At 44.6% G+C, this 18587-nt stretch overlaps 2 protein-coding genes across 4 annotated transcripts; one reads left to right on the top strand and one right to left on the bottom strand.

The window, feature by feature from the left end:
• LOC8074994 (pentatricopeptide repeat-containing protein At5g40400) lies at positions 6775–9928 on the bottom strand. Of its 3 annotated transcripts, none has more exons than XM_021457385.1 (2): positions 7134–9928; positions 6775–6988 (listed from the first exon to the last, which is right to left on the bottom strand). In XM_021457385.1, the coding sequence occupies exon 1, from the start codon at positions 9895–9897 to the stop codon at positions 8176–8178; it is 1722 nt and encodes a 573-aa protein (XP_021313060.1). In that variant the 5' UTR covers positions 9898–9928; the 3' UTR covers positions 6775–6988; positions 7134–8175. The 3 variants fall into 3 exon arrangements, with proteins under 3 accessions (XP_021313060.1, XP_021313061.1, XP_021313059.1); XM_021457386.1 differs by having other exon boundaries at positions 7908–9928; XM_021457384.1 differs by having other exon boundaries at positions 6777–7401; positions 7908–9928.
• LOC8074993 (pentatricopeptide repeat-containing protein At4g38150) lies at positions 9975–11266 on the top strand. Its single transcript, XM_002457939.2, has one exon. The coding sequence runs from the start codon at positions 10121–10123 to the stop codon at positions 11087–11089; it is 969 nt and encodes a 322-aa protein (XP_002457984.1). The 5' UTR covers positions 9975–10120; the 3' UTR covers positions 11090–11266.

Here is an 18587-nt window from a genome sequence, read left to right as displayed (position 1 = left end):
ATGCTCAAGCTAATGGGCAGACCGAAGCTTCTAACAAAGGGATCATTAAGCTCATTAAGCGGAAGATTGAAGAAAATCCTAGGAAATGACACACACTGTTAAATGAAGCCTTGTGGTCATATCGGATGGCAGTGTCATGGTGCAACTAAAGTATCACCTTATCAACTGGTGTATGGACATGAGGTAGTGTTGCCTTGGGAAGTCAAAACTGGTTCTAGGTGAATGTTTTCTCAGGATCAGCTAACTGCCGATGATTATACTACTTTGATAAGAGATGAGTTGGATGATTTAGCAGAGCATCGGTTGAGAGCTTTAGTTAGCATAGAGGAAAATAAAAAGAGAGTTGCTAAATGGTATGACAAGAAAGTAAAGACCAAAGAATTTGCCGATGGAGATCTGGTGTGGAAACTGATTCTACCGATTGGGACTAAAAACTCAAAATTTGGAAAATGGTCTCCTAATTGGGAGGGTCCTTATCGGATAAATCGATCTGCTCCTGGCAATGCTTATATTTTAGAAACTCTCGAATGAGTTGAATTTTCCAGAGCATTAAATGGAAAATATTTAAAGAGATACTATCCTAGTATGTGGATTGACGCATAAAAGTTTAAATGCCGATAACAATTCTATCGGCTGGGCAAAATATCAAAGTGTTCTTGGGGCCATGTATAAAGAGTTTAAGTGCCGATAACAGTCCTATCGGCTGGACCAAATGATCAAAGTTTTTAAGAAGGGGATTAAACAAGCTGTCGATGAAGAGTTCATAGGTTCAACAAGGTTTGGATAGCCGATATTGCGCGCAGACGGATATGGTTGGCCTCCTCTATCTCTCGGGTATCTTCATCGGCGGAACCTTCCACCTCAGCTTCTTCTTCATGTGCAATTCTTTTCGGGCTTGGACATCTCTTTCTTGCTGAGGAGTCTTAAGCGCATCGGGCAGTTGGTTTTCCTCTTGTTGGGCTTGAGTCAGAGCTTCCTCCACCTACTTGAGTTCGGCTAGCAAAGCCTCTCTTTTGGCCGATAGATCAGAAATTCTTCGTTTCAGCTCAGTGCCTGAGGATTGCAAAACGTCGATGCTCTTATGCTTCTCATCGGCGACATGCTTCACTTGCAGCATCTCCTCTTCAAGCTGGGCGTAGGCAGCTCTATCGGCAAGGCACTGAGTGGCTTTCTGGTACTAGAGCTGGCGACTTTCTAGGTGGGCAGCTTGAAAGAGGATCTCTTCAGCATCGGCTGGAATCTGGCCATGGAGAATTTTGAATATGGCTTTGGCCGGGTCGAAATCATCCACTAGCTGAGCTGTGTCTTGATGCAATAGAGCTAGTAAGTCTTCCAACTTAGTCTTGATCTCTGCCGATGTAATACCGACTGCCGTTGAGGAGCTTGCTTCTTCACCGTCGTCATCGAAAATGTCGATAGCAAAGGAGAATAGGCTATCGGGAGAGTCTTCCTCCTGGAAAAGGAAGAAGATGAGTTACCCAAAATTAAGTATTAACGATGCAAAATCTGATAAATCGGGTGACTTACTTGCTTCAAGGTGATTTCCTGTCTCTGGCGTGGAGATGTGGCTGGCACTATAGTTTGATCGGCTGGAGCTGCCGATGGAATATCTTCAGCTGGAAATTACCAGGGGTCACAATGGTATTTATAAAATCATCGGTAATGATTCTGTAATCGGTACTTTACCTTGAGGAGGAATAGTGATTGTCTGCTCAGGAGGGACAACCGATGAGGTGCCCAGATCTACTGGGTTGGTCGTCTGTCCAGATACATCGGTTGGATCTGCTTGTGGAGGAGAAGGAACTTCTTGCGGCTGGAGCACCGATCGAGGAGGAGAAGGAACTTCTTGCGGCTGGAGCACCGATCGAGGAGGAGAAGGAACTTCTTGCGGCTGGGGCACCGATCGAGGAGGAGAAGGTTCTACTTGGATCGGAGATACTGGACGAGGTGGAGAGGATGGTGTTGTCTTCTGTCGTTTTGCCTGGGTCTTGGTGCTCTTTGGACCTTTTCTTTTGGGTGGAGCCTGACTGGGCTGGGGGGCATCGGCTCCCGATGTTTGAGTCCTCTTGGTCTTTGCCGATGCACCAGTCTACTGTTACAAAAAACAAAATTTCACAAGTTAGATATGAGAAAAGGAATTTTGGTTAAAGTTTGGTGCAAAACAGAGTTACCAATGACGTTCCCGTTGCGGCCGATGTGTCGTGAAAATATAATGTAAGTATGGAATGAAATCGGTATGATGAGGGAAATTGAGAATTTACCTTAAAAGCTTGTGCCAGAGTGGCAGCAGCTACCGATGGAGAAACTTTCAACCGCTTGGTGCTCGTCTTTTTGAAGCATACGTTTCGGTGCATCAGAGCTGCTAGACTTGGTGCATTATAGCCGATCAAAGAAATTCAGCCTGATTGGAGGAGCTCGATCGGTCTTCCGCTTCTACTCACCGTCGGCGCTGGGTCATCAACCTGTTGAGATGGAAAAGGATGAGTTTCCGATAAAGTTAAAATTAACAAAGGGACTTAAGTATCGGCAAGGAACTTACCACATCATCGGGAACTTCATAATCTGAGTCAATCATGTTACGGTACGTGCGGGCCGATACCCTGAACAGATGTTCCTTCCATTCTTCCCACCAATGTTTGTATAACTGAGTAGTAAAGAGAGCTGGAACCCAAGACAATAGATCGATGTCTGTCATATCGGCGTCTGGCTGGAGTTGAGCTATCCTGATCCACTCAAGTCCGCTGGTTATTGTCTCTCTTGGTTTTACAACATCGGCATAACAAAGTCTGATCGGCAGTTAACCAAAGGCTAGTTGGCGAGCTAGTGCCGATGGGTTGTAAAACTCGTAGGTGGTGTTGATGTTCTTCCTACTGCCAAAGTTGTTCACTAGAATTGCTCTTGGGGTGATGATTGCCATCATCAAATCATTGTCTTTGTTAAGAGCATTATCAAAAGGATGGAAGGTGAGCGGAAATCTGGTCTCTGGATCTTCATAAGGCATCCATGCTCGCTGATCTTTGGAAAGGTCGTCATACAAAGTTTGAAAGAATCGGCCGATCTGGTTTTCGTTGGAGCTGGTACCAGGGAGGACTATAACAGCTTCACCATAATTGAGGGGTGAGCGAGTTGCCGATTCATCATCTGTCAGTTCATAATCTTCGGCAATATCTCGAGGGAATTGCTGTGCAAAAAAGTCAAATCGAAGATGTTTGTGCATATGAACGTTGAGCCACATGTTGATGAACCACCAAGGGCCTCCTAGATTGCCGATGGGTTCACCTAGCAGGAGTTTCTCGGTTACTTGATGGAGGAGATGATAGACGGAGCCTAGCAGGTATCGGCCAAGAGGGAATCGGCCACCATCGGCTAACCTTTCTGTTGCCGATAAGTAGACGGAGGTTGGTCCTACCGATCGCCGCAGAAGATGAATTTGTCTAGCCACATATTCAGAAAAGTGGCATGCTCCCTCTAAACAACCGGTCCTGTTCATTGGTATTTCTGAATATACCCTGACCAGCCATTGATGTTACGGGTTTCTACTTTGTATTTGGCTTTGCGGCCGAATAGCTGGCCATCATCGGCAGTTGCAATATCTAGACTAGTAAGCATAACGACAAAGAGTAGGGGAAGCTGGGCCATGACCAAAGATGAAGGCATTGAAAGTGTCTAACCAAAAATATGAGGCGGCTATCAACATTGATTCATTCTTTTCCATATTGGCGATGGAAAGCTTGATACACTGATCTATCTTACGTTCACCCCAGTATACTTCATTCATGTTACTGACCCTTAGGAACCAATCTTTCCATCCTTTGGTGGGGTTTGGCCAGGATCAGAAAGTGTCCTTCCATAGATCTAAAGAAAAATTCTCGACCCTAAAAGGATTGTTTCTGCATTGATCAAATCGGTAGGATCTGGATCACCCATTGGACCAAGGCACTGGAGGTGGGGCTGTTCGGTGGGAATGACAATTTTCTCGCTCAATTCCTAAAGTTTGAAGACTGGAAGAACAGAAGGAAAAGGGAAAGAAAATACGAAGTAAATAAACTTGCGAAAAGGTAAAGGATTACGATAAAAGAATGGGGACGAGTTAACCTCAGGCACAGTGAAGTTGACGGCCATTTCTTCCTGAGAAGAAGAAGAAGAAGAAGTCGAAGACTTGGAAAATCTAGGGGAGGTTCTTTACTGTCCGAGCTCTTGAGTTCTTCGCCAATGCCGCTGCCAGAAGATGAATTTGGGAATGAAGGGTGGCAAGGTGGGGAAAGAGTGCTGAGGAAGGAAGTATTTATAGATTGGAGTGAGCAGGGGTATTTTTGACTTATCTCTTTGCCGTATCCGTGAAATTTGAAGGTGTTCAGGTGGATATGGTAACTGTTCGTACGATAATCAAGGGATTATGCAGGTGATTTTACAGCAAGTAATCATGATTTTAGAAGATATTTCACTGTGCAAGATCTCTTGGTCGGCTTATCGGTAGTCGGTTCTAACAGAACGGTTGCCGATGAGCGTATGTTTAGGAGATTTGGTTCGGGAGGTTGAGAGATTCGAGGTACATGCTGGAGACCCGAATTAAGGTTGTTTGGATTTGGCAATTAATTGCTATAAGAGGAAAATAATTGTGAAAAGGGCATCATTATCAGGAGAGAATTTTGGAGCATTAATGATTTTATACTCCGAAATTGGGGGGCATGTGTTGACAACGTTTTTGGACACAAATCAGGAAAGTTAATGAAGCTTGGATCGGCAGCTAGAGAAGTAATGACTGGCTGATAAGAAAGTTGCCGATGGCCTATGATACCGATAACAAGGCAACAGGAGGAGGATATGGTTAAGTCCAGGAACGGTAGTTGACCGGCACCGATGGCAGAGGTTGACGAATTGTCAATGCCGATGAAGGATGGTATGCCGATGATGGTGGAGGAAGATGTAGAAGTCGTCGGGAGAACAATGGTGGTGTGCCGATCATCCAGGATAGATAAAATATTATTTTCTATAGTTGTTAGAGTTTATTTTATGTACGAGTTGTGTTTGGTTTGAAACTAGAATCCTAGTCGTATATGGTTGTAACTCTTCAGGACATAGTATAAATATAGGCCTAGTAGCGATGTAAAATAACAATCCAATCAATACTATACACAACTTTTACATCTACTTTTGCATCTACTTTTTCGACGACTTCGTCAACTCACATATTTTCTTTTACTTACGAGTTCTTAAAAATTTATCGAGTCATACTTGACGAGTTCTCGAGTTCCGCGTGAATACCTCTTGGCCGTGGCATCCGGGCGCATCGCTGTTGTTGGGACCAAAGTATTCGAGTTACCACCTTTGTCGGTTGTAATGTCAAAACGGCTGGCACGCCTTAACGTTGGATCGGGTATTAGCCCTTTGTGTTTGCAGATTCACTTTTGCATGAACAAAGGGTTTAGCCCATATATTTTAATAGCTATAAAGCAAATTTACCTATTAGATGCAAGGCATTTTGGAATGCTATGTGGTTCTCAAATGTCAATCTAGGGCTTTATATGTTACGGATACGATTCCCTACCTTCATAAAGAAAACTCAACTAGCAACGGCATGACCTTCCCAAAGCAATGCTATTAACGTAGAAGAATTCAACCTAGTTGCCTGAGAAAATCCTTGAAGCGGCTTTGCTAGCGAAGGAACATTTTTGACCAGCCTAAAATTTGCTACCACGGGGAAGTTAAATCCAGAGTTCCAGACCAATAGGTGCTATAAAGTACTTGCACCATTAGGCTACATGCACTTTCGGAGTTCCCCACCTTCATTATAGCCATCATTTAGTGGATACATGCCATCAACTAATTTGTGGAAAAATGTAAGAGATAAAACATGTTGGCATGTGCATTAGGCTAATCTCAATAAAGATTTCACTTTGATGTTTTCTAAAAGTGTCACATTATCTTGAATCATTTTGATATGTGCACCAGCAACTGATTTTATGGGTTACAAGTGGCAAACAACAAAAAGTAAAGCCAATTTATGGGTTTGTGGGAAACCCCCTTGCATCCGGCATCCCTAGCCCAAAACGCTTCTACGGGGTGTTCAAACAAACATGTCCTAGAAAAACAACTTCTTCAAAATTTGACAAGTTTTTGCTACAAGACAGTCATTCGTGGAATTGGCTGCAGGACACTGTAATTTTTTTTATTTGCTTTAGGTACACTTGAGGTGTCCTACAAAGAAAAATTTAGTGTCTTAGAGCAATAAAAATATATTTAAGTGTCCCATAACCAATTTCATAAATTATAATTGCCCCACAGCTAAATTTTCCAATTTTCACCAACATGTGCAAGAACAAATTGGCTTCTGTCATTCTGTATGTGCTATCTTGTTTTCTTGATTTTGGAATATCAAGACCGATGTCCTTGCTATTTGCATGAACCTAGCATGTGCATAAGTGTTTTATCCGTGTGTATATCTACTCGCTACAATGTTTGATTAAGCAGTTGTTAGAGGTTACAAGAGACTTGTTTTATTGTATAGGGGCAACCGTTTGTGCACAATGTTGTCAGGGGCAATAATGCTGATTAGTCACAGTTTTAAAATCACAATGCCGATTTGGTAACATAGACAGTTTTTAAATCTCACCGGAATGTGCATAAGCATAAGCAAAAGGTTTCGAACAGGAAGCAGGGTAATCATCTCAATGCAAAGCGCCTAATTTAGAAATGCAGCACAGTTGAATATCTCAAAACCACACATTCTAGATGGCTACAATACAAACAAGTGAACCACATGGAGCTTCAATGTGTTCACTTAACATATCAAAGTATAAGCCAATTCACCGTAATTGTTAACCACAATTTAGGAACAGAAATTTTTGTCAGTTTCAGGATATGCTGACACAAACAATCCACGGTTCTCAATTTTCAGTACATAAGCACATTTCAGATGTTGCCTATTCCCTTGAAGCAGATGGTCAAAGAAACTGTGAGTGCTGATGAAAGACCTCCATCTGAAGCACTGCCACATAGACATAGCAGATAGAAATTAGAAAGTAGCATCTATAAACCATTACTCCAGTACCAAATATTGCCTAGTATTCACACAATCACATCAGCTAAATCTGGTTACTTCAGTACAAATTTGCCCACCATGTGGTACGCACCTCTCCTCTACACCATTTTCCTCCACAAACAATATTTTTCAGGAAAAAAAGTTCCTCCACAAACCATAATGCATGCCGTGCTGTTCCACCTCTGAGACTGAGGCAGCCAAGGAATCTGTCAATGGCATCACCACTCTGCTTGATTGGATCTGAACTATGTAGCATTATTTTGTGGAAGAACTGTGGAAGAAAAACAAGATTGGGCTCCAAGAATTGAGCCTCAGGTCAACATCATCTCAGTGTTGATTATGCTTCATGAGAAACCAGGCTGCCAAGAGTTGTTGGGTTCAGTCCATGACCTTTATACAGTAGACTTGCTAATGCATTCCTGGTATATTCCTTTTTAGAATTTATTTAAAAATGAAATAAATGTGATCTCCACCACAAACCAGGTTTTTCTTCAAAAGGAAAGTTGAAACCGAAAACACAAAAAATTGTATGTTTCTGTTTGGCCTTGTTTAGTTCCCAAAAACTACCCAAAAATTTTCAAGATTCCCCGTCACATCGAAACTTGCATGCATAGAATATTAAATATAGATAAAAACAAAAACTAATTACACAGTTTGACTGTAAATCACGAGATGAATCTTTTGAGCTTAGGTAGTCCACAATTGGACAATGTTTGTCAAATAAAAACGAAAATGCTACAGTATCCAAAAACAAAAATTTTTGGGAACTGAACAAGGCCAATTTGTTTTAAAACTTTATTCTTTTGTGTTTTCCCTGCAACTCCCTATACTTCTGCAGTTATATTACTTAGATTGTCAAACTTACAATTGATTGCCTTGGGTCCTCAATGTTTTGTCCTCTGCGCCATTTGCTAACAGAATTTGATAATGGGGGTAACCACTCAGCTTTGACCAGTAGATTTGACCTCCATATCCTTTGTCAGACCAGAATGAAATGTTGCCTCCAGTCTAGCCTTGGAAAACCGTCACGATGGGAAATGGGTGCACCATACATGCATATTACTGTAAGCAATAATGTAGACCACTCAATAAGATGATTCAAGCTGGTGCCTTCTGTTACAGATGTCAGCAACTCAACCAGGGCTTCTTGAAAGTCCATATATAATAGATCGACAAGTCTCTCTGTTTGGAACAAAACCCAGCTCTAACATCCGGTCCTGCAGTGCTAGTGACTCTGCTGTGCTCCTAGTCTCGCAGTAAGTCCTCATCAATGCATTAAAGCTCTCATTACAGCGGATCTGAAAATCAAGCGCGAATGACTTCACAATTAGTTCTCCTCTATCAAGGTCGCCTTCCTTGCAGAAGCCACAAACCAAGGCAGCACAAATGGCCTCGTTCGGATGGAAATCGGACTCAATCATCTCCACCATTATTGACTGACCTGCCAAGCTCTTTCCCAATCTGCAAAGGCAGGTTATGAGTGCCTGGTAAGTGTCATAGTTGGGTTTCACTTCTCTAGTGGTCATCTCAACCTTCACATCCAAAGCTTCCTTTGGATTATCACATCGGCAGAAGCAATCCACAATCATATTGTACACCTGCAGACTAGGACTGTGCCCATCCTCTATCATCCACTGCAGCAAACCCCTCGCAGCATTAGGGCGCATATCCTCACACAATGCACTGATCAAGCAGCTATAACTCTGTGATGGGATGATAATACCATATTTCCTTAGTGGTGCCACCATGTTCAAGCAGGTAAGCAGCTTCCCAAATTTTACATGACCCTCAATGACAACTCTGAGAGCGAATGCTATGTCCAAGAGCCCACTCCCAGCCATCTCCATCAGCAGCGACCTCGCCTCCTTTAGTTGTCCCTCATTACAGTACCCTGTGATCAGAACACTATAAGCAACAGCGTCAGGGCACAACCCACCTTGCACCATCCTGTCAAACATCCGGCGAGCTTCGTTCAGCCTCCAGGCTTTGCACAGCCCGTCCATCAAGATGGTGTGCGAGACCAAATCAGGTGGCACGCGCCTGTACGGCATTACGCCGAACAGATGCAGCGCGTCCTGCAGCCTCCCCTTGCGGCAGTAGCCCGCGAGGAGGGTGTTGTACGTCACGACGTCCGGCTCGAAGCCTTGCTCCTCCAGCTCCTCGAGGAACCCCTGCGCGCGCTCGGCGTCCTCCCCGCGGCAGAGCGCGGCGACGAGGATGTTGAACGTACGGGCGTCGGGCCGCACCCCGGCGCGCACCATGGCGCCGCGCGCGGCCCAGAGCTCATCGAACCGGCCCGCGCGGGAGAGCGCGGCGAGGAGCGAGTTGAAGGCGGCGGCGTCGGGGGGCGCGCCCGCGGCGGCCGCGCGGAGGGCGGAGCGGAACGCGTCCCGAAGGCGGGCGTGGCGGAGGAGAGCCTTGACGAGGAGGCCCGGGAGGGAAGGGTGCGGCGCGGTGGCGGACGCGACGAGCAGCGTGGGCAGCGCGTCGTGCCGCGGGTGGAGGCGGATGAGGTGAGAGAGCGCGCCGAGCGCGTGGGAGAAGAGGCGGGAGGAGGCGAGCGAGTGCGCGAGGAATGCAAGGTGGGGAGGCGAGGGCTGGAGCGGCGGCGGGAGCGCGAGGAGGAAGCGGAGGGTTGGGAGCGGGTGGGAGTGTCCTGCGCGCAGAACGACAGCGGTGAGCTCGTCGTGGCCGAGGTAGGGGAGCAGACGGGTGAGATCTACGGGTTCGGCGTCGTCCGTGACGGCGGTGAGGTGGGTGGCGACGAGGTCGACGACGGCGACGTGGGGGTTGAGGGCGCGGGGGAGGAGAGAGGTTAAGGTGCTCGACGGAATGCGCGACACAGCCTTCGACATGGGTTCGTGCCAGTGTTAAGAGGCTGGCCATGGGCCGTGGGTGGCAGGCAGCTACTCGAACCCAAAAGAGTCGTACGAACTATCGCCAGGGCAAGTGGGACCCACTGGTCAGCCGCGGAGGATAAACCCCAAATCCCCAATCTGAGTGCTCGTCTCTTTTGCCTTTCGCGTGCTCCGCCGCCACGACCCAGATTAGAGAGGAGAGAGCCAGAGCAAGTGAGAGATGAGTCTGCAGATTCCGGTGAGATCAGGCGCCCTCCGCCGCCTCCTCCTTCTAGGTGGCGCTGGGGGTCTCCCGCGCCCCTACTCCACCGACGACCGGCGGAGGCGGGTGATCCGCGAGGCAAGGCAAGAGGAGGAGGACGAGGCGTTCCTCCGCACCCTCAACTTCGGCGCCGACCCCGAGAACAACCCCCTTCCCCCGCCGCCGAGGCGTGGCAGGGGATTATCTGACGCCTCCGCCGGGAAGCAGCAGCAGCAGCCCGAGCGAAGCGCGCAGAAGGTCGTCGGGGAGACGCTGCTGCAGAAGCTTAAGCTGGGCGATGGTCCCTCCGCCGCCGCTGCCGCCGCTACGGGAGGCGGCGATGAGCTGCGGCAGCCTGAGGACGAGCCTGCGCCCGCGCAGCCGGTGGACGTGGATGAGATCTTCCGAAAGATGAAGGAGACCGGGCTGATCCCCAACGCCGTGGCCATGCTTGACGGGCTGTGCAAGAACGGCCTGGTCCAGGACGCCATGAAGCTGTTCGGCCTGATGCGAGAGAAGGGAGCCATCCCGGAGGTGGTTATCTACACAGCTGTCGTCGAGGCATTCTGCAAGGCAGCCAAGCTCGACGACGCCGTGAGGATTTTCAGGAAGATGCAAGGGAATGGAGTCATCCCCAACGCATTCAGCTACTGGCTCCTGATACAGGGGCTGTACAAGGGGGGCAGGCTGGATGATGCTGTTGGGTTCTGTGTGGAGATGTTTGAGGCTGGGCTTGCGCCGAATGCTGAGACGTTTGTAGGCTTGCTTGATGCAGTGTGCAAGACAAAAGGGGTGGATGATGGTGAGAAGCTTGTGAGGAGCTTCCAGGACAGGAACTTTGCTATTGATGAGAAGTCAATCAGGGAGCACCTGGACAAGAAAGGCCCATTCTCACCAGTGGTGTGGGAGGTGATCTTTGGCAAAAGAAAATCAGGCCGACCTTTATAATCTCTACCAGAAAGTAGTATGTTATCACTCTCATCATTTTGTTAGCCTTGTAGTTATTATTTCTCAAGAATTTGCTTGCTTCCATGGTAAAACAAAATGTGTACCTTGTCTTCTTATATAGAATCTATCATTGGGGCGATCTGTATGCACTTTTGTTATATGCAATTCACCTCGATCTATCCAACTGTCCCAATTAGAACATCCTTACTACAATTCACCACGATCTATTCAACTGTCCCAATTAGGACATCCTTACTACAATTCACCTCGATCTATTCAACTGTCCCAATTAGGACATACTGCAATTCATCTCGATCTTTCCACCAGTGTTATCAGGACAGCTTTCCAGGGCAGTGAAAATTGCGTTGTTATGATGTTTCTATTATGAAGGCAATGGGTTGCTGTTTGCACTGTATTTTGACTTTGGCAGTGTAAGTGCATGATGATCAATTCACACATGAATACATAATTTATGCTCAGATACAACTCAGTTGTCATCTTACTGCTATTTCAATAAAATGACTTGACAATTTGAGAGTCAACTTGTTGATACTTCAAGCTAGTGACCTCATAAACCACAATTGGCTGACTGGTAACTTGAAAATCCATCCAAAAACATATCTAGAAGTTTTCAAAATTACTGAAACACTTGCTGTTTTCGGATAAGGTTATTATATGATACCATGCAAAATTTCAAGTCCAAACTCCACATCATTTGAGAGATACAAAAATGACAAATCAAGGGTTTAGAAGGGCGAAAGGACAAAATATGTGCATGTGTTTGACAGTTTGTCCCTTTTGTACCTCACAAAATGGATGAGGTTTGGTCTTGAAATTTTGTATGATGTGGTAATTTGACATCAATTAATGATAGTGAGTTTTAAGTATTTTTGAAAACTTATAGATTTGATTTTTTATGGGGTTTTCATACTTCCAGCACTCTGTTTTTTTATGGATATGCTCCCTTCAAAGTATATTAGTTGAAGACTCATGCTTTTAAAGTATAAAATAAAATACAGTTCACATTGCTAAGGGTGTGTTGTTAATTACCGCAACTCGCTGTGCCACAAGTTTGGCACACTGCACATGCTTAGGACACTGCGCATCTTTGGTGTGCTGCACTACTCCGTTGGGCATCTTAGGACTTTGCACGACCTTTGACCACTAAGTTCTTCTAGAATGTATTCTTAAAATATTTCAAATTTATGAGATTTTGTGAGTATATAAGAATACAAATCTACACAAATAACTTCCATTGTTTCTGAACTAAGTAACCTAAAAGTTATTGATATTTGTAGTTTTTAAGGTTTGGCCATCTTGTCCTAAACGATATGTTTTTGTGACTGGAGGGAGTAGTAGTTCACAGCTGCCGAATTCATAAAAGTGTTGCAAACGTTTTGCTCGCCAGAGATTTGGTGGTTGCACTTGCGGCATGGCGAGGTTCGGAAGCCGCCATCCAAACATACTCTTACTTATGCAAATAAATACACAATCTGGATATTCATGCTAATTTATGATATAAGTAAAAAGTAGTTTGCCACTAAAAAGACTATTGCTGCACTTGCCACTCAAAAAAAGCTGTGCGCTGATGTTGGTACAGCATTACTAATAGACAAGCGACACGCACTGCTGCAGCTGAAGCACAGTCGGAGGGATGAGCACAGGAAGATGACAGCGCAGATTTCAGTTCGCTCCACGGGAAGAAGAGGTTCCACTGGCGGAGCCACCGCCCGGCGACCCTGGGCAGCTGGCCGGGTTCGCCCATACAACGCAAAGGGAAATTTTCTTTGTATTACAGAAAAATATTATATATTTTTAGATAAATAAATATTTATGCACAATAAAGATCGTTCGGGCTCCTAAAACTTTCTGGCTCCGCCAATGAGAGGTTCGTAATACAGCACGCTGTTTGCAGCACAGATTCCATGAGAAAAGACTGAAACTTGATCGAATTAAATCCAAGCGGCCTTGTTTACTTCTATAAAAATTTGCAAAATAGGAATACTAGTACTTTCGTTTGTATTTGACAAATATTGTTCAATCATGGACTAATAGGCTCAAAAGATTCGTCTCACAAATTACAGGTAAACTGTATAATTAGTTATTATTTTTTATCTATATTTAATGCTTCATACATATACCGCAAGATTCGATGTGATAGAAAATCTGAAACATTTTGCAAAATTTTTTGGAAACTAAACGAGGCCAAGCTGAGATTTCGGACACAGCTTTACAAAAATCACGTAAGAGTCCATCTCAAATAAAAACCACATCCAAAGGCATTTGAGATGAAGTTCAGAAGATTAGAGAAACAGTAGGAAGGGATGATTTTGGGAACTAAATTCTTGTGAGGAAATTCAACAAAATAGAATATCCCCTCACACGTCTTAGCACCAAATTTTTCAAAATATCCACACCAGAATCACACAATAAAACGAAGAACAAATATTTCAAAAAAAAAGACAAAAAATAGCAGGAGAAAAGAAAAAACAGGAGGGAGATCCAAATGAACTCAAATTTCTTAACTAAACTTATTAACCAACCATGAATTCATCTATACAAGACTAGGCCCAGCCTCCTCTTTCGTTCTCCTCTAAAAGATGAAGAAATTAGAGCAAGAGGTGCTCAAATTCTCTGTTTCTCTCCATTTCTCCTTAAGCACTTGGCTAGCCTAGAGCAAAAATGAAATTAGGGTTGCAAAGATACTTGTCCCAACCAACCACATCCAGCATTATAGGTTTATGACGAAAGACTAAAATACCCCTAAAAGATACAACTAGATACATGCCCGTGAGGGGGAAAAACTATCTAGATTTTTTCTGCTGTATCTAACGGTCCCAAGGCCTTCACGACTTTGCTTCAAGTTTCGTGATGTCACCACTTGTTTGCCGATCTGATCCACCACTTCCTGATTTTGAGGCTTAAACCGACAAACTTGGCGCTCACGGTTTTAAGGCTGAAACTATCAAACCATTGAAGCCGCATAAAGCGTGTTTGGTTTGTTGGTTTCTTGGAGCCTAGCTAGCAAACTTAGCCTGGGCAGCCTAGGCCTAGCCTAGGTAGCCAACTAGCGTGTGTTTGGTTGTGTGCGAACATGAGGTTGGCTATAGCGGGTTCCTATTTGGTTGTTTGCTTTTCTCAAATAGAATCACCACATCTAGACCTAGGTAAGTTTACTCTCATAGAAGCAATTCATCAAACATGTTCTGAGCGCAGCAAGCAACTCCGCTTCACCTCCCCCATCACTGCCAGAAGCATCAGCTTGAGCTCCTCTGTCCTTGTCATCGGAGCCTCAAAGCGACCACGCCTGAGAGGAAAGCTCGTGGCCGCAACCATCGCGAGGGCGTAGAGGAGGAGTAGCGCAAGGGGCAAAGAGTAGGAGCACTGCAAGGGCCGGAGCAGCAGCACGACGCACGAAGAAGGACAACGGTCTTGCACTGCAGTACTAGGAGGTGGCAGCGCTCTACCTCGTTGATGATGTATATGAGCTCTGCCTCACCCACCTCACAGATGGATCCAGCCAACCGATGCCGCAAAGCTTGACTGCTTTGCTTCAATGCAAGGATTCCTCCATCCGCTTTGGGGCAAAGACACCACAAGTCAAGCTCCATCACCTTTTGTCGGAGCTCGACGAAGGCCAACAAGGAAGAGGAGGGCTTGGTGGTGGTAGTAGCATCTCAACAAACTCTGACCAGATGCAGCTCCTCGTCGGGGGCTAGCTGCGGTTGGTAGTTGGCGCCGGTAGTATCAAAGGCAGAGGATGTGGGGGATTAGGGTCCCGCTCAAGGACCCCTGGCCATGGCTCCTACTTGAGGACTCCTACTATGTGAAGAGGAAAGGGACAGAAGGAGGAAGGCTTGGCAGGAGGAAGAGGAAGAGGGCGGAAGGAGGAAGGCGAGATGGGAGGAAGAGGAGGGGACGGATGGAGAAAGGCGGGGCGGGAGCTGAGACAACGCTGGGGGAGGTGGAGCTTGCCGACTGGAGGTTAGGCGGCGTTAGGGTGGGAGGTGATGAACTCCTAGTGCTCGATGCGGTAGGTGAACCGAGTGAAACAAACGCTAATAAGGCAAGCCTAGCTCCACGGAAACAACCAATTCAGAGGTTTCTAGGAAGCCACCCAAGCCGTACAGATTGGGCTTGTGGAAGCCTGGCTAGTAGGCCTTACAAGAAACCAAATAGACCTAGGTTGTATTATGCAAGTCTAGCTAAGGGCCAAGCCAGGGAGAAAAACACACCATAGTCGCTACGCCTTCTCCATGATGTCGACGCTTGCCCCGCTTATCCAAGAATGGATGATCACCAAGCGCTCGTGCCCCTACCTTGACTTGGTCTGATCACTATTTTGACTTCAATCAACACCATATCCATCACCATCCTCTCATGTACGTTTTTATCAACATGTCCAAGTGCTAGACATCCACTGTCCATCCTCTGACTCTCGATCCAAGCCTTCATGTCGAACCTTCATTGCTCTCGGCCCATCGCACACGCACTCCTGCTCGATAGTCTCCATTATCGTCGACCGTCTCACACTGAACACCCATTACAAGATCGACAAGAGACATGCTACACTCACTCGTGCCTCAATTGGTCTCATGCGCACTTAACAAAAACTCCGACCACCTCATTGATAATCACTCATCACACTCAAACATGGGCACACATCAACCATGTGTTCGCATCTATATCTCTAATAAAGTTAATCTCCACTACATGTTATGTCCCAACAATCAAGCCATCCACATCATGTTTCACTAATTATCCATGTCATCTGTCACTAATAAATATGTCATCCCAGTGACATCCAATCTTTTAATACAACCAAATTTAATAAGAATGGATGTAAGAATATGCAGATGATTTTTTTGGAGAGTTCTACAGTTTTCCTTTTGGGAGAGTCCCACAATTTTACTTTTGAGAGAGTCCCGTATCAACATGTAGGGTATCCTTCAGTTTTGTAAATGCTTCGGCACATGATGACACTATATAATTTCCATGAAAAGCAGGAACAGTAAGCTTTTCAAAATTTTGTGAAGGCGATATATGACATCTGAAGACCAATTGAGTTGCAGCTATTTGAGTAAGTATAACTTTGGTACTCATGCGTTGCCAAAAGGATTATTTGAAATAAACTACAAGTCCTAATATCTATCTAGTAACCTTATAATTAGTTTCTAACTTCTGTTAATTAATATATAATGGTAGAACTCTACATCAACCATAAATTCCATATCATAAAGCAATGAATTTATATAAGATCCCCTTGCACATACAAATGCATACAGAGATCAGTTCACGTTGGTTCCTCTAAAGGAGGCAGAATAAGTGTGTAAGAGCATCTCCAACAGTTAGCTAAAAGTTGTTTGTCATATTTTGAGTTTTGGTAACTTGATAAAAGATTTAGCAAATGAAAAAATGATGATCTCCAATAGTTTGCCATTTGGGCTTGCCAAATTAAAAAAAACGTCCACACCCCAACTACCCCTACATCAAACTAACTCCGTGCATGAAGGCTTGGCGCCGCTTTTCCGTACGTCATTTTATTTTGGAATTTATTTGCTGTCATTTTATTTTGGAACCATCATCTATGAAACATATTTTGTGTTGATCATGAAGTGTATTTGCTTGAATTTATTTGCTTCAATACTATTGTCATTTACTGTTATTTTATTGAACAAACAAGCACTAAATCATTTGTTGTACCAAGCACGGCAGCAGCTCGGCAGCAGCTGTCGCTATCAGCAGCAGCACGGCAGCAGCTAGCTGTCGCTATCAGCAGCAGCTCTGTACCACACCGACAATAGCGTGGGGGAAATTTCGCACAGTGCGTGGGATGGAAGAGGGACGGTGCGGGAGGCCGATGCGCGAAGGAGTACGCGCGCGGCACCCGGCAATGGCAAGTGAAGATTTTTGGCAAACATGTTTAGCAAACTGTTGGAGAGGATTTTTTTTTCCATTGGTTTGCTAAAATTTATGGGATGACAAATGATTTAGCAAACTGTCGCAGATGCTCTGCAAGCAGCCACCACCACCAGCATCATGCATCATGAACTCACTTTTTCTAAGTTGCGGAAAGAAAGGTTGTTCCAGCACTCATAGATGTTAGTGGACTCGGAACCAGTGACCACGGCGAGTGTGAGTGCCAAGGCATCCATAAAAAACGTTATATAATAGAGAAGACGAAAAAATCAAATTATTTCAAATCTAATGGTAAGGTAATCATCCGCTTTACTCCTGCTATATGACTCAGAAGGAATAATGTTAAAGTATAGATACGTGTAGTTAGGGACAAAGAAATAATCCTAGAGATATAGGCCTTGTTTAGATGCAAAAAGTTTTGGGATTTTGACACTGTAGCATTTCGTTTTTATTTGACAAACATTATCTAATTATGGAGTAACTAGGCTTAAAAGATTCATCTCGTGATTTACAAGTAAACTGTGCAATTAGTTATTCTTTTTATCTATATTTAATACTTCATGCATGTGCCGTAAGATTCGATGTGACAGAAAATCTTGTAAAGTTTTGGGTTTTTGGATGTATCTAAACAAGGCCATAATAAGTCTAGACTTATAGTACAACTTGTATTGTACTCTATGGACTTATTAATTATAAAGTGTTTGGTTGGGAAATCAACCCATTCTAAGTGGGGTGCATCATGAGTTCATTCCCTAAATTTAGTAAAATAATGTCATTCCCCATCCAAGTATTATACTGGTATTAACTATTTTTTTGCAAACATACTGTTAACTATTAGCTTGTGAGAAACAGGATGGTAATGATGAATAAACTCATTTCAATTCACAATCATATCCAAAGGAAAAAAACGAATATAATGAAATGATGGGTCTATCTCATTCAACAAACCAAACATCCCTTTAAAGTCATCATGCTCGGTCATGTACTAAAGTCCTAAGACATATCTTAATTATGCCACCTACATGGTGAACATAAACGACATCCTAAGGACTTGTTAACCCGTTTCCATTTTTCCACAATGACAATGTCGAGAAAGCTAGCTGATTCCAGGATAGAACACTGACTTAAAGTTTCAAACCTAGACTATACTAATCCATTCATTTTCAGATACAAAGGTATCAGGCAAGGATGAAGCCGCGATTTTACGCCCTCTCTCAGCAGTGGGGCTGATGCTCTCCGATAGCGATGCTAGACGACTGTGTGTGTCGGCGAACGGAATCAGGATCGATGTCCCAAAGTGCTGCATCAAAGTAGCTGAGGTGGGGATAGTGTTACACGTACATATCTCACTACGGATGGTTACAATCGAAGCCGTACACATTATGAGTCTGAATAAACAGAAAATGCAGAGTGCTTTCTCATCCATTCTTTCTGAAGATGCCAATGAACTGTAGTGACTTATCTCAGCAGTTGGAAACTTATAATGGCACCCATAGAAAAGCCCTTCTTAAAATAACCCCCCGGAGATAGTGAGCCACGGCAGTACACCACTACACCCCGCTCCTCCTCTACTGTCCGT

This window comes from Sorghum bicolor, chromosome 3 (assembly GCF_000003195.3).
Source record: "Sorghum bicolor cultivar BTx623 chromosome 3, Sorghum_bicolor_NCBIv3, whole genome shotgun sequence".
Taxonomy (NCBI): Eukaryota; Viridiplantae; Streptophyta; class Magnoliopsida; order Poales; family Poaceae; genus Sorghum; species Sorghum bicolor.
This window is presented reverse-complemented; position numbering and strand designations above follow the sequence as displayed.